This window comes from Struthio camelus, chromosome 2 (genome assembly GCF_040807025.1).
Source record: "Struthio camelus isolate bStrCam1 chromosome 2, bStrCam1.hap1, whole genome shotgun sequence".
In the NCBI taxonomy this organism is placed as follows: domain Eukaryota; kingdom Metazoa; phylum Chordata; class Aves; order Struthioniformes; family Struthionidae; genus Struthio; species Struthio camelus.
The window spans coordinates 167,280,467-167,295,921 of NC_090943.1; the positions used below are offsets into that span (position 1 = coordinate 167,280,467).

The window sequence follows — 15,455 nt, forward strand, 5'->3', positions numbered from 1 at the left end:
GACAGGCCATAACAAAGCCTTCAGATGGGATAACTGCCCTCACAGACTCCTTAGAGCTTGGAGTCCTATGTCTCATCCCTGATTTCAGCACAGTAACTTGGCCTTTTTCTAACTCCAGCACCACAGGAAAGTCTGGGAAGGATCACAGACCAGGTCTGTCAGCTGCATCTGGCCTGCGGAAGAGAGGGAGAAAGGGAAAGACTGGGCTGGTAGAGAGGGGGAAGGAGGGTGCAGCATTGAACTGCAAATGTTCGAGCTGAAGCGAGGAGCAGGGAAGCATTCAGCAGTTCTGAATCATACAGGCTTCATATTCAGTCTATGACGTTTTTGGCAGCTTTAGGTAGAATTTTCCTCTCTGTGGAGCAGAGCAAATCATTAGACCAAGGCAGGACCTCATGAGGAAACAAAAGGCAGGTAACTGAAGCGAAAGGTAAGTTGAGGTCAGCAGTGAAAGTCGCTCCAGCGCTCCAAGATATACACACTCAAGAACAAAAAAAGCTCAGGGAAGACAATGCTGTCCCAATACAAAGAGCAAACAGATCATGACTAGAGGCCAGGCCCAGTAACAGGAAGTTCCGTGAGGTGGAAGTAGGGATGAGGACCGAGCAACGCAGGAACTAGGTTAGGCAAGCTGGTGAAGAGAAGATCTAGGGGTGGACGTGACAGGACAAAGGCTCCAGAGTCAACATCAGGAGAAATATATGGAAGAGATACCAACATAGTGAGGCAGAGGCCAGGCAACCAAAACAACAGTGGACAGGAACAAGCCTAGTACCCAGAAACAGAAATCTGGAGCACACCTCTGGACGCTGAGGAGCTGAGAGAAAATGGTAGAAGAGCTTCACTTATCTGAGGACTGAGAAAAAGTGTCAGTCAGCTTTATAGACCCATCCTCAGCTCCCTAGAGAGACCTGTCCGTCTCTCAGTCACCAGGACACTCATTTTGGCCCTATTCCTGGCTGTAGCATTTGCCAGTTTGCAGGCATAGGCAAGATCGGAAGACGAACAAGCACATTTCCTTGGCCCCTAAGCTGGCACTCAGTACAACTACTAGTGCTTAGATAAAAGGATATAAAACCTTCAAATAGATAATAAAGTCAATTAAATATATTACTCATTTAATAATTTGGGGGAGAAAGTCTAGAAAAAGGAAAACTCTCCCTTGGTCGAGGAGGATCAGGTTAGAGATCATTTAGGCCAACTTTACACCCACAGGTCCATAGGCCCTCATGGGATACACGCACCAGTGCTGAGGGAGCTGGCAGATGTCATCGCTAGGCCACTCTCCATCATCTTGGAAAGGTCCTGGACAACAGGAGAGGTGAAAACATCACGCCAGTCTTCAAAAAGGGCAAGAAGGAGGAGCCAGGAAACTACAGGCCTGTCAGCCTCATCTCCATCCCGGGAAAGGTGATGGAACAGCTCCTCCTGGAGGTCATCACTAAGCACATGGAGGACAAGAAGGTGATCAGGAGTAGTCAGCATGGAGTCACCAAAGGGAAATCATGCTTGACCAATCTGATAGCCTTCTATGACGGAATGACTGGCTGGGTAGAGGAGTGCAGAGCAGGGGATGTTGTCTCCCTGGACTTCAGCAAGGCTTTGGACACTCTCTCCCATCACATCCTCCTAGGTAAGCTCAGGAAGTGTGGGCTAGACGAGTGGACGGTGAGCTGGATTGAGAACTGGCTGGATGGCCGAGCTCAGAGGGTTGTGGTGAATGGCGCAGAGTCAAGTTGGAGGCCTGTGGCTAGTGGTGTCCCCCAGGGGTCAGTGCTGGGTCCAGTCTTGTTCAATATATTCATCAATGACCTGGAGGAAGGGACAGAGTGCACCCTCAGCAAGTTTGCTGATGATACTAAACTGAGGAGGAGTGGCTGACACACCAGCAGGCTGTGCTGCCATTCAGAGGGACCTGGACAGGCTGGAGAGGTGGACAGGGAGGAACCTCCTGAAGTTCAACAAAGGCAAGTGCAGGGTCCTGCACCTAGGCAGGAATAACCCCCTGCACCAGGACAGGCTGGGGGTTGACCTGCTGGAAAGCAGCTCTGCCGAGAAGGACCTGGGTGTCCTGGTGGTCATATTGTCCATGAGCCAGCAGCGTGGCTTTGTGGTCAAGAAGGCCAATGGCATTCTGGGCTGCATGAGGAAGAGCATTACCAGCAGGTCGAGGGAGGTGATCCTGTCCCTCTACTGAGCCCTGGTGAGGCCACATCTGGAGTACTGTGTCCAGTTCTGGGCTCCCCAGTACAAGAGAGATCTGGAGTTCCTGGAGTGAGTTCAGCAAAGGGCTATGAAGATGATTAAGGGACTGGAGCATCTCCTGCGAGGAAAGGCTGAGGGAGCTGAGACTGTTCAGCCTGGAGAGGAGAAGCCTGAGAGGTGATCTCATCAATGTGTACAAGTATCTAAAGGGAGGGTGTCAAGACGATCGGGCCAGACTCTTCTCAGTGGTGCCCAGCAACAGGACAAGAGGCAACGGGCACAAACCGAAACACAGGAAGCTCCATCTTAACATGAGGAAAAACTTCTTTCCTATGAGGGTGACAGAGCACTGGACCAGGTTGCCCAGAGAGACTATGGTGCCTCCTTCCCTGGAGATATTCAAAAGCCTTCTGGACACGATTCTGGGCAACGTGCTGCAGGTAACCCTGCTTGTGTGGGGGCGGGGGCTGAAGTAGATGATCTCCAGAGGTCCTTTCCAACCTCAACCATTCTGGGATTCTGCATACTGAATTATGAGATGTTGCTATCAGTTGTTAAATATTGCTTTCGGCTATCCGCAAGAAAGGACAGATGGTTTTTTTTGTTTTGTTTATTATTTCAGTTATCAATTTTGTGCAGCTTTAATTCATCTTCTGCGAGCAATGGCCCTAGGTGCATCATCTCAGAACTCAAACATCCAAAAACTGAAATGCATCAAATATACGGTCACCTTCCATGGTAACATATCCATTTAGGTTTATTTCCAAATCACACGTGCAGGGAAGTTAAAATACAGAAGGCTGAAAATAGAAAGTTTCTCTTTAATTCCGTATTTCAGTTAATCATTTAAAAGCAAGCTTAGTCATTTCAATTTACTAATTTAGTATGTTTTAATTCTAATTGTCCTCAGCAACAAAATAGTCTACTTATTTTAAAAACAGCATCAACAATTAAATGGATGCAGTCTGAGCAGAAGAAAAGCCATTATAGCCGGATGGTCTGGTTTTACTTCCTCAGTTTTTCTGGGAAAACAACAACAACAACAACAACAACAACAACAACAACAACAGCAGCAGCAGCAGCAGCAAAGTACTTCAAGCCTTAATTTCAGAAAGGAATGCAAAAGGACAGCTCACTATAATCCACGCTAACTCGTTCTAGTGATTAATTACTTTCATTGTTAAAAATGCATGCCTTCCTTCCATGCTGGTTTTCGTCTGTTGTTAACAGGTAGCCACTGACTTTTAGTTTACTGATGTTCATTATTACACTTAAGACCCTTTATTAGATCTTGATTCTCTACTGGTTTTTATCAACTGAGACTGCCTCCACTGTTAACCTCTTTCTAACGTACCTGACTCCACGGAACTTCATGAGTCTCCCAGTATTAGCCACATTTCCAAATTCTTTAATCTTTCCTACATTTTATTCTTATCTACTGAATTACGGACACAAAGACTGGACACAGCATTACAGCAGTAGTGACAGAGTTCCTTGATATCGAAGACGTCTGTTGGTAACTATGACAGTTCTTGCTTATACAGACAGAGACTGCATTAGTCCTATTTACCACAGTGTCTCACGGAGCTCAGGTTGGGTAGATCATCAGTCCCAGAAATATTTAGGCACAAACTGGACCTCTCTGCTTCAGGGCTTCTTCCTACATAGTCCTGGTGATAACCCTCTCCAATGATAAAGCGCACTACCGCTAGCTATTACAAACCACACCAAGCAGGAGTTGTGCCCACAGGCTGCTGTGAGCAAAAAAACATCGTTTTTTTCCTCTCAGTACACACCCCAGTTATATATATACTTCTTATCAAGAGCAAGGTGTCTTTAGTTTGCTGGCCTTCTCCCAGATCATGAATTTACTTACCCTGAGACTTGACATCATTTATGGACTTTAGAGCAAACAGTTTTCCTTTCAATATATCATACTTCTACTTTTTTTTTCCTTCTAAAGAGTGTGTGTTTGTATGGAGAAGGAAATGGAGGAGAGAAAAGCAAATCAATCCAGGTCAGCTCCAGGATGAAAAAATATTGTGAAATCAAGCAAATGCAAATCACAGTAAAATCTGAAAGATGCAGCAAGCTGCGTAAAAGAGCCAAAACAGAATAAAATATAACAGCCCTCATCCATAAGAAGGAAAAGAATTACTATTGATTTTTTAAGCTGAAGTTCAAAACCACTGCAGTGAAATTTACTGCAAAAATGTTAATGATGACAATTCAATCTATTGCTCATGATTACTCAGTGAAATTACGCACTCACTCTTTTCAAGGCTAATGCTAGCAAGATTCAAATGACAACTAGAAGAGAAACTGTTCTGATAGACTATGACACAGCTGGCAGCCTCAAGTTATAAAGGACCGAATCCATGTTGACACAGGATTAACAACTGCTCATTCTTTTAGGAGACCAAAAAACTGTATTAGCAGAATGACAGCAACATCTAGTAGGAACTGGTCGCTTGTGATTAGCAAATACGTATTTCAATGGGAGTGCTACTAAATATTCTTGTTAGAGGCCTTTAGGTACTTTGCCCTCAGTTCTTTGCTGACTGTCTTAAAACTGCTCTTCAAAACAACTGCGACAGATACACTGAAACTAGCTGATTCACTGACCAGGATGGCAAGTGGAGTTAGTGCAAAGGCACTTTGTCTAAATGTTATGGCAGAAGAACTGAAAGAGCTGATCAAAACAGCAGAACATGCTCGTGCTAGCTATGGTAACATAGGTACCGTGTCACTACTGCAAGTTAACGTAAAGGAACCAAATAACAGAGGCCAGATAACAGAGCCAAATCAGAGGCCCAGATGAAAATAAAACGAAAGACCGGGTACTCACTCAGTTTTCTGAACAATGGGGAAACTTCCAAGTCGTACGTAAGAGCTCTGAATTCCGCTTTCCTTCATTCCAAAAATTTGTTTCACACTGAATGAATCCATCAGGTCAAATCCTGTCCATAACAAAAGTGTAAATATGAGACACGATCAGGCTGCAATATAAAAATTAGAGCAGTGTGGCATGTCTTTAACTACGTTTAGGCAGTTATCTTAGGCCACAGACCTAGCTCCTCAGAGATTAAGCTTCTTCTTGTTGGGAAAACCCAGAAGAAAATTCTAACATGGTCTAATCTGCTCAGTCCAAAAACACAAAACCAAGCATAAAGTTAAACTGTAACAGACCCTGGAGAGATCAGAACAGAGTTCCCAGATGTCACTGATGATTCGTGTTTGCATTGATGTGGCACCTTGAAAATACTGTGCAGTTCACTAATGATTGTGGATGCTCAGATAAGGTAGAAAAAGCGAGAATACACAGGAACACTGAAACATTCACTGAAAAGACTTATCCAAGACACTTATCTACATACAGTCTTCAAACTGTCTTGATTCTATTTAGAGGTGGCGAATCTACTCATTATTACTATGAGCCGATAATCTCGGTTGCAAAAATTTGTGTCAAGCTCACCTCACTCTGACAAAGCTTGTTAGCTCAAGCACACACCATGAAAATGGGCCGATGCAGCTCCAGCGCTGATGTGGATCCAGCCACTTAACCATGTTTTGGTGACACAAAGTCCCAGCTACTGAACCGTGCCAGGGTCAGCTGGAGTGTACCCACGCCGTGTTCCTGAACTCATCCAGCTCCAGCAGACCCAGTACTGTGCGACTGCAACTATCATGCTTTCAGGTCCCAACTGGCTCCACGGGATGTACATCCAAACTAATAAGTACACCCAGAACCAGATATACTGAGGATTTATGAGTAAAGACACTACAAAAGCCAGGTTGAGCACGACTCAACACAGAACCTGTGTTTTTCTTTTATTTGGGCTATTCCAGTCTCCGCTCTCCCTTACACATACATGACAATATATGTTAACTCCTGTGGATGTAATTACAGCCCATAAAACTGATGATAATAGAATAGCTTATTCTGGGAAATTGATTTCAAACTAGGGCAGTAGTTTTAATTTTGTTCAGTTAGTGATCTCCTAAAATTCTTCTCGGATAGATACAAATTATTGTGTGGTAAATTTAGGCCTAAAGAAAATAATCTTGCTTTTCTCAGTTATCTTTGTGAACCTTTTACAACTTGCAAGCTGAAAGCCATTGCATAGCTTGAAAACTACTGCAACAGCAAATGGTGCCCATCTAATAGTATCATTTTTTAAATTTATAAGAATAAATAGGTACAAAAAACCTGTGTGGGCCAGCCTTGAGACAAAGCAAGATGTGACAGCAGAGAATAAACAAAACATACATTTCCATCATGGAGCTTTTTCTAAAAAAATAGCTTTTCTAAAGAAATAGCTTTTTTGAGGAAATATAGTTCTAATTGTTTGCAAAGACAGAAATGGTTGCCTCGTGACAAGTTTAGGCTCTTTATATCACAGTAACTTTCCTAGCTGTCAACAGCTTTTCCCTCCTGTCCACTTTATTTTCAGCTACTACTGGACATTCAAGAGGGCAAATAAGGTGGTTAAGGCACCCCAGGGCCTCATGGCTCCACCTCGTAATCACCTCTGCAACAACTCTCTTCTGACATACTGTAATCAGCCGTGATTGCATCCATAAATTGTACCAAATAGAAGCTACTAGAACATGAAAGCTCCCTGCTGGCTATCATATAAAAAACAGCATGACCTGTCCATATAAGCTCTCCCGCAGCTCATTCCACCATGCAATACATATTTTTCATCTACACCAACCACAGAAATGTGAGGAAGGCACTTGAGTGTTACTGGTGAGATGAGCCCACAGTGATTGGCAAGGAGGCTTGTTAACCACTCCAAGGAGCTGATAATTTGTGAACGGAGAAGGCTGGAACGCTGCCCAAGCCGCGGCGCAGTGTCCCGCGGCCAGACTCCTCAAGCCATGGAGAATTGCTCAGCTACACAGGTGCAAGTTACAACGACAAAACTTCCTTGTAAGCATTCCCATCATTAGCTCAGACCCCAAACATTCTCTGATCTTTCTCTGCGAACTCAAGCCAGTGTTCTCATCACGAGCAACTGTTGAAGTGTTCAGACTAATCAAGAGTCAGGCTAGGCAATCTCTTTTTTTGCTGGAATTTCCAAAGAGCATGCAGTTTACAGTGCCTAAATAACACAAAGAAACATAAACAAGGCTATTAAAATTCAATTTCTTGACATACTTTTAGTTAAGAATCAATAAGGGTTGTTCTTTGAAAAGTGCAAGTGCTATGTAAGTCCACAGAAACACTAAGCCCTAGACATTTCAGAGTACACACCCAAAAACAGCAAGTATTTTTGCCTTACTCAATCCATGGCGCCATTCTGTGCCAAATACAGGCATTGCCTTTACTCTCCTTAGAGGGAGCTATGAAACAAACTAATTCATGTTCGTAGAGCACTTAAGATGGGTCTCTTCTGGCTAAATGTCACCTCTGTAGGCAGGATAATCACACAGACTCTCATTCAGTTAGTCAACAGAACTGAACAGAAACGCTTCTAGGGAGGCATTCATCTCTTACTGAAAGAGACGCCAAAAGTCCATGTTCCTCTCCATTGACATAAAGAGAGCATAGGATGCCCAGGATGCTGTATGTCAAAGCTCACCTCGTAAAGGTCTACACTTAGGTGAGATGACTCCCACTGTTGGACACCCTATTGCCAAACAAAGCCTATGAGGCAATGTACAGTTCAGCTGCAGAAGGATTTCAATGGCATCATAGTAAACACGGCATCAGTCCATACAGTAGACAACAAACCGTTCCAGTTAAGGATAAGATGCATCTCACCTAATTTTAGCTGTCTAAAAATGAGATGTCTGATGTAAGTGGGTTGCTTTGGTTCCCCTGCTGTTCTACAGAAATTCATCACATCTATCTTGAACCTATCTACGGACAGGCTGAAACACTATTTGGCAGCACCTATCTCTTTCTGAAAGGGAGCCGAGAGGGACATTAATTTTCAGTGTTCTAAAGTCAGGTGAGATAAATTCCACTTTCAGGGAATGCTATGCATTTTGTGCACTGAATGAGGCAGAAGTCAAGAGGAAAAAAAATGATAAGTAATCACATATAACTTACATTTACATTGTTTCATCGGCCTTCAGGATTGAATAAAGGTTGCAGATTTTAAAATTCAGAATAGCAATATCTTAATTTTGCTACCCTGTGCATTTATTGTAAGTATCTCTTTAAAGAGATACCATCCCATTTCCACCTGGGAGAAGAAACAAACAGACCCAAAATACTGTCATTTGAGCTGAGAAATTAACCAGTGCACATTATTTAGGTGGGATAGGAAAGAAGACACTTAAGGTAAGTTGCAAATGAATATGTGCTTGCACGTAACCTCTAAGAGTATTTCAGATGAAGGAAAATACACACACACACACACATACAAACACACACACACAAAAATTTTGTTTACTTCAGATGTGTGGATGCACTTTGCATTGAGTATGTTCTCTTGTAGACTTTAGGACCTGGACTGGGATAGTGAGGGAAAGAGCATGACACTTTCCTCCTAATGGGAGAAATAAGTGATACTGCAACCATTTCTCCAACATTTCATCAGGAGATTGCACCTTACACTGTCTACCTGCCAGCAATGTAGTGGAAACACCTCACCTATAACTTCTTCCAAACATCTTGCTGCCCAGTTAGCCTGCCAAACATCATTTCTGGGCTGGAGTGACAACAGAAGTTTGCGCTGTACATTAGTTTCCCATTACCTAGGGGGGGCCACATTGTCAGTGTCCCGGAGTGATACAGGATGGAGTCATCCTTGAAAAACTCCAAGAAAACTCATAGATATCTCCAACTCCCTTAAATGAAATGTAGGAAGGCAGGCCTCTCGGTGCCGAGCCATGGTTAGAAGACAAAACAAAGCGCTTACTGAGGGCAAGGAAAATGAGATCCTACACGGAGCTTCCCAGACCTTTCCCAACTGAAATGCGAGGGAACGAAGCAGCCTAAAATAGCAAGCACAAAGCTACTGTTACCTAATCATTGCACCATGCTTGTGCACAGGATGAAAGGGTAGGACTTTTCAATTCTCAGTTGCTTTGATTTAAAATGTGGCTTTTTGTATACCAGGACAGGTGTGGTTTCCCAGTTGGCTTATAAACTATTTCATCAGTTAATGCCATGAATATAACAATTAATAAGATGAATAATACTCTTTGATCATAAGTTTCCTACTTCATTATGGTTACTAAAACAAACTGAGGCCATTGAAACCCTCTAACCTGATTACTTCACCTGAAAAGCAGCATAACCTAGTCCATTAACACTGAAATTAAAATAGTGACCTGAAAGAGAAGCTCAGATTCATAACAGCATACTTGGCTTTAAAAGCAATTTCTTATGTACTGCTCTACTGATCAAATCATTTCAATGTCTCTCTACTTGCAAGTAATAACTCTTTACAGGAAGCAGCCCATTTTTCCAGAATCAGAAAGCATGGTCAGATCTGCCTCTTGCAAGGAAAAGATGGGCAAAACTTGGCACTGAACTGGACAATTTCTACATCATCCTAACTGTAATATATAAGCACACCCTCTTTTACAGGAAAAATGTCCACACTGCAGCCAACCACATCTGAAAACATGGCCAAAGGGTGACCAGATAGCTCTGTATTTATTGAGCATTCCCATAAAGTTTATTTCGAGATATTTATTTCAAGACAAGGCTACAGGGGCCATGATCAGCTCCTGTGAGCACGAGCTGGAATTCTGCTTGCCTCCATTAAGTATCTGACACGGGCAGCCTGGTGGAACCTGGTATCTGCATGCTGAGAGTTTCCTGTTTGCCTTGGTTTTAGGGGAAAAAAATCATCACCACCGAAACCCAGGAAACTAGAGCAACAGAGGGAAGTTTTACTAGTCAGAAAACAAAGTGGTGTACAAGTTCGGAAAGTCTTCTCAAAGTAGGATTCAACCTTTAGTTTCTTCTTTAGCCTGAAAAAAATCTCATGAGAAAAGTCTCCTGCCTTGCATTTCTGAAGGACCTAAGGTAACTCTCACAGGAGCATGGGGCTACTTCTAATAACGTTTCTAGTAAGGGGACTACCTGGAAGGGAAGATGGAAAGCAGGTGAGAAAGGAATCAGGAAAGGTACACTATATCAGAGCCCCAGGTAATGTGCTCAGAATATATTTATTAGTGAGGATGTCCAGCCATGAGTACTAATATAAAACAGGAATTTTTTCCTGTTTCCTGCTTTTGCAGGAATTGCTCCACGCATTAGCTGTGGTTAAACTCTCAGCTGAATTATCACCTTTGTCAACATACTGACAGAATATCACCAATTGCCAAGGTCACGGCAGGTTGTCATCAGTTACTGTTTCTCTGTGACTTCTGAAAATAGCTATCTGTATTGCCTGTGATAAAATAGCACATGTTACTTTTACTAGTGTGAGGTCAATGGCAGTAAACTTCATGGTAGGCTAGAAAAGTGTATAAATTCCTAGGAAGAACAATATCACTTGGGAGTCTCAGCAAATGTAAGATGTTATCAATTTTCTCACCTAACATTTCTGCACTCCTGAAAGTTAAGCCTTCATGGATGGTCAGTGCTCACAAGGAACAGGAGAAGCTCAGAGCCAGTGTACTCTCTAGATCCTAAACATCACATTCAATTCATTCAGTGTGATCTACAAGGCTGTTGCCACCATCACAGGTCCCCATTTTTGTTACCTCTCTTAGTTGCATTCTGTGCCCTTATATATATAATAAAAAAAAAAGGGGGGGGGGGGGGGGCGAGTGGTTATTATGCCATGCTCTGAAGTCAAAAAATTGCATTTAGTCAGCAACGTCTGGCAGTTAGCTACTTGAAGTCAGAGGGTAGATGAGGGATACAACTTTTCTTCTACTATATCTAAACATTTGGCATTCTTATGTTCCACAATATTCTAGGCTGAAAATAGGCTTTCCAAAAAGCCAAGATGTGTCTCAATCTGGGGCTTGGACATGACTTAAACTATCAAAACCCTGAAGGGGAAAGCTACTAACTACTCAGAACTTATTGCTGTTATTGCTATAGTAGCCATCATCAGGGTTTTCACTATACCTGACATTCCTTCCTGCACAGGAAAGGAAATCCTTTCCAGAGTTGATAGTACATGAGATAATTAGGGATCTTTTAAAGAGATGACTGAAGTCTCCGTCTCCAAGGCTGTTCCACCACAGTAAAATTACCCACATCCATCTCAGTATAACAGCGCCCTAATCACAGTTTCACTTGGCATCAAGAAGTAGTATTTAGTTGATGAGTCTCAGCACTGATGCTATCACAGTTCATGGTCCTAGTCTTTCTGGCATGCTGACAGGAGGCAGAAAGCCCTCTTCCTCTCTCTTGATGACCAGCTCCATGCAGGCAGAGCAGATAAAGCCCAGCAGAAGTAATGCTACACTACTGGGTTTATCCTATTACTGAGACAACTCAATTTCAATACTTTAGTTTTATTTCCAGAATAACAGCATTGAAGTTGAGGGTTGGAGAGCCATTTACGGTGACAACACTGGGGTCAGTGTCAAAGCAGCAAGACTTCAAACCTTCATGTTGTCCCAGTGTCCCCATGGAACACACAGGGACTCTTGTTTGCTCATCATGGTCTAGACAACAGGAAAGGCCTCAGGAAAGGTCCTGCAGCTCAGATACTGTTTAGAGTTGTACCACTGCGAATAGTAGTAAAAAGGAGACCGAAAGAAAGTGCTCTGCTAAACACATTTCCTGCATCCCATTCTGATTGTCAAAAGAAGTGATTTCCAAACACTTAAAATGGCTAAGGATTCTGCCTTCTTACACTGTTTTATTCCCCTTTAGTTCACCTCTCCAGTAAAGACAGAAAAAGCAGCAGCTGATATTCTGCATGGACAATTCATCCCACATTCAGCACTCCCAGGTCAACAGCTTGATTCAACACCATCAGCCAACAGCTGTTATCTGATCTCTTCCCAGAGCATTAAGGATTGCACCTCTGGAGGAACAAACTAGGGAGATTTATTAGCTGCCCACAAGCCCTGCATGCAAGCAGAGCAATGAGCTAATGGGTTGCACAAGTCATTAAAAAATTAATTTGCTATATTTTACAAGCAGCTTGTAAGGGAGTTTTGGAACTATAAAATTCTCCGAAGCCTATGGATTAAAGTGCCTCAAAAGTGTTTTAAAGAGGTTTTTGCTATTAACCAATTGCCCTTTGTTTCCACAGATGTTACAATTGGGATTTGAGCAGCCTTTACATTGACCTGACTGTCATCTCACTACATCCACTGGACTTTTACCATAAGAAGACCAGGTGAGAACTTAAGCTAATAACAAGCTATTGTTGAAGCACAAGGAACAGCTTGAACAACAGCAGTAAGAGGCTATCTTCCAGCAATCCTACTGCCTTCTAGTTGATATTCCATAAGGTGATTTAGAAGGCATTAGAAGGTCACAGTTTTATAACAATAATAAAGCGGATTTACTTCAATATATGTTGCCACCGCTTAGGCTGTTGGTTCACTGATCCTTGTTTGCTTTTTCTGCATCCTGGCACCCCAAGAGACAAGTTCTACTTTTCATTGGCACTGGTAAACCCGAAACCCACAGGAGTATCAGGCAGATCGACCAAAAGAGCCTGAGCCCAGCTCAAGTACCAATCCACATTTTGGATTATCAGAAGCAGGAACACTGCTTGAGGTGTATCACACAATTATACACGGAAAAAAATCCCTGCTAGCCTCCTTCACACAACTCTGGAGTATCTCATTCATTGGCACTGGTGGGGAAAGCAAAAGGAGAGATAAAGGAGCAAGCACGGGGATGCAGTGGGGCAGGTGAGCAGGAGGTCACTGGGTTGAACTACGGGGCAATCACCTTTCGGGACCATCAGCCTAAAGCTTCAGTCCAAAAAGAGGGGGCAGATAAAGACAATTGGCACCATTATACAGAAAGGGAAAGATACCACTCCAGGAAATATAAAAGGGATATAAAACCAATAAGAAAATTAAACCAAAGAGATACTACTAAAAAAAGAAAAAAAAGAGAGAGAGCGAGAGAGAGGCAGAGGCCAAATCCATAAGAAAGTAGGTGACTACACTGTTACAGAATCAACTCAGCTGGTGGAAAGAGCTGTTGTAATATAACCCACAACCTACTGTAAAAACAGGAAATAAATACATGTCTAAAGCTGCTGTCTCTAAGGCAGCACATTTCATCACCTGATCTCATGTTAATAACACTCCACTTTATTTGATGCATTGTTCTGTTTATCTCTATCAGTCCGCTCATTCCTTCTTATCCATTTGTATCTCAGTTTTCTGACAGTTGCAAGTGGCATATTGAACGACACTGAAAGCTGCTCTTGACACTGAACTCTTTGCCTCATTACTGAAGGCTTTTCTGTGTTGAAGTCATTCTCCATTTTCCCAGTGATGGACATTTGGCTTAGCGCCATGGGCCCTCTTTCACCTCCTTTCCTGCTCCAGTGATTTACAAGATTAAACAGGGGTTCATTATTCCTTTGATGTCCTTGTATGCCAGATAGGTTTGCCCCAGCTGAACTTAGCAGGCCTATTTGTATTAGGTTGCGACTTTAATTAGTTCCTCTGTTTTGAAGCCCTCTTTTGAGTTCCTCAAGAGTTAAGGTGCTGTGTGTTCTTTCGGGAAGCCATAAAATGGCATTACTGCAAGGTGGCATTCTGCAACAGCAGTGGGGAGGGGAGGGCTCTACCCCTTTTTGAATAAAGGTTTGTTGGCAGCACTGGGCCCAGGAGAACCCTATGCATATAGCTGAGAAAAATGACAGTGGATAAATGTTTACGCAAGCAGAGTAGCAGAAGAGGTGAATTCAGTGCAACCAGCAATACTTGCTTCTGTTTTCTTGTAGGATTTACTATAGGCTAGCACAATTCTGTGGGTAAGAAAAGGTGTTTGAGGAGAAGCACTTTTACTAAGACACAGCCTGCTAGTTTCTGCTTGCAGTTTTAATATCTGGGCTAAAGAAAAACCCCACCAACAGGCTATTCATGTGAGTGAAAATATTCCCATTAATTCTAAGTGCCATAAGCAAAGCCTAATATGAAAGCAGGTAAAGACTGCTCTGTATGAGACTGTGTGCTTTTTTTAATGCTAGATGATCAGTACGAAACAGATTAGACCTGCACATAATCTGAAACTGAGCACAGCAGTCATCGGAGACCATAAACATCAGATAGACTCATTTATCTCCACGCATTAGGAAGAATTTCTTGAAACTGTATCTATACCTTCTCCCTGTTGTATGTGCGCAAATGCCAGAAAGCTCTCAGAGACGAAGAATCTCAGAAATTGTTTCTTCAGTTGTCTCTTTTGCAGTAAACTCTTACTGAAGCAGAACTAAACTAAACTATTTGTAGAAACCCGAGAAATACCCAGGAGGTACCTCATGCTACTCCAATTTATTAATCTTTTTACACAACCCAACCAAAGGACTGGCTGCTTCTTGGGCTAGGAATAGGCAGATAGGCAGAAATTGAATTCATTTCCCTTTCATCAACCTCACATGCACTGGAACAAGAAGAAATTCCGGTTAGTTTAACTTCTGGGAGAAGGCAAATGTTGCTAGTTTAAAAAAGCATTTGGAAATTGATTTTATTTTTTGCTATGCATACAGATCAGAATATTTCATGTGCACGGTTAACCCAGGCAAGTCTGTGTGTGAATGCAGAATTCAGAATTTGGCACTGCTGGGATTCAGATCAGAGAAAGGCTTTCACATGGACTACTCAGTTTTTACTAGATTCCAGTTTTCTTCCTGCACTAGCAGATCCTGAAGTAATTTCAGCACTCATTCTCCAGGCTTACTACTGCCTTTGAGCAGTTCAGCTGGGCTGCCTGCTCCAGTACAAATCTGATACCTATCACCAGTAAGATCATTCACATTGCTATATATGTGAAAAGTCCCACTGCAGCACATGATGTGGGCAATAGCAACATGTCTGGACACATCAGGAAAAAAATTCATTTAAAACATGGGATTTTAATTCAAGGAATACATGTGGCCAGTGCTGCTGCTGACTCTTTGTGGCTATGTGTAGTTGATAGGACCCTTGGCTGAGCGTGTATGTCCCCTCGCCAATTCTCTAGCTTCCTTTGCAGGGAAATTCCTTGGTGCATAAGCCCAAAGGAAGCCACAGCCAGTCCTCATCCTGGATAACTGGGAAATCTGGACACGGGGCATTTCAGTGTGCAAGCCTAATGCGCAGGTTAGAGCTAGCCCATAGGACTGCAGTGACCACACTTATAA

At 42.7% G+C, this 15,455-nt stretch overlaps 1 protein-coding gene across 4 annotated transcripts in view; it reads right to left on the minus strand.

The window, feature by feature from the left end:
- The window catches only part of COL22A1 (collagen type XXII alpha 1 chain), a 237,521-nt gene that overhangs the window by 144,312 nt on the left and 77,754 nt on the right, over positions 1–15,455 (minus strand). For all 4 annotated transcript variants that reach the window (XM_068933389.1, XM_068933387.1, XM_068933388.1 and 1 more), the window contains one exon: positions 5,054–5,165. In XM_068933389.1, coding sequence (XP_068789490.1) covers positions 5,054–5,165 — 112 coding nt within the window. The remainder of the gene's footprint in view (positions 1–5,053; positions 5,166–15,455) is intronic.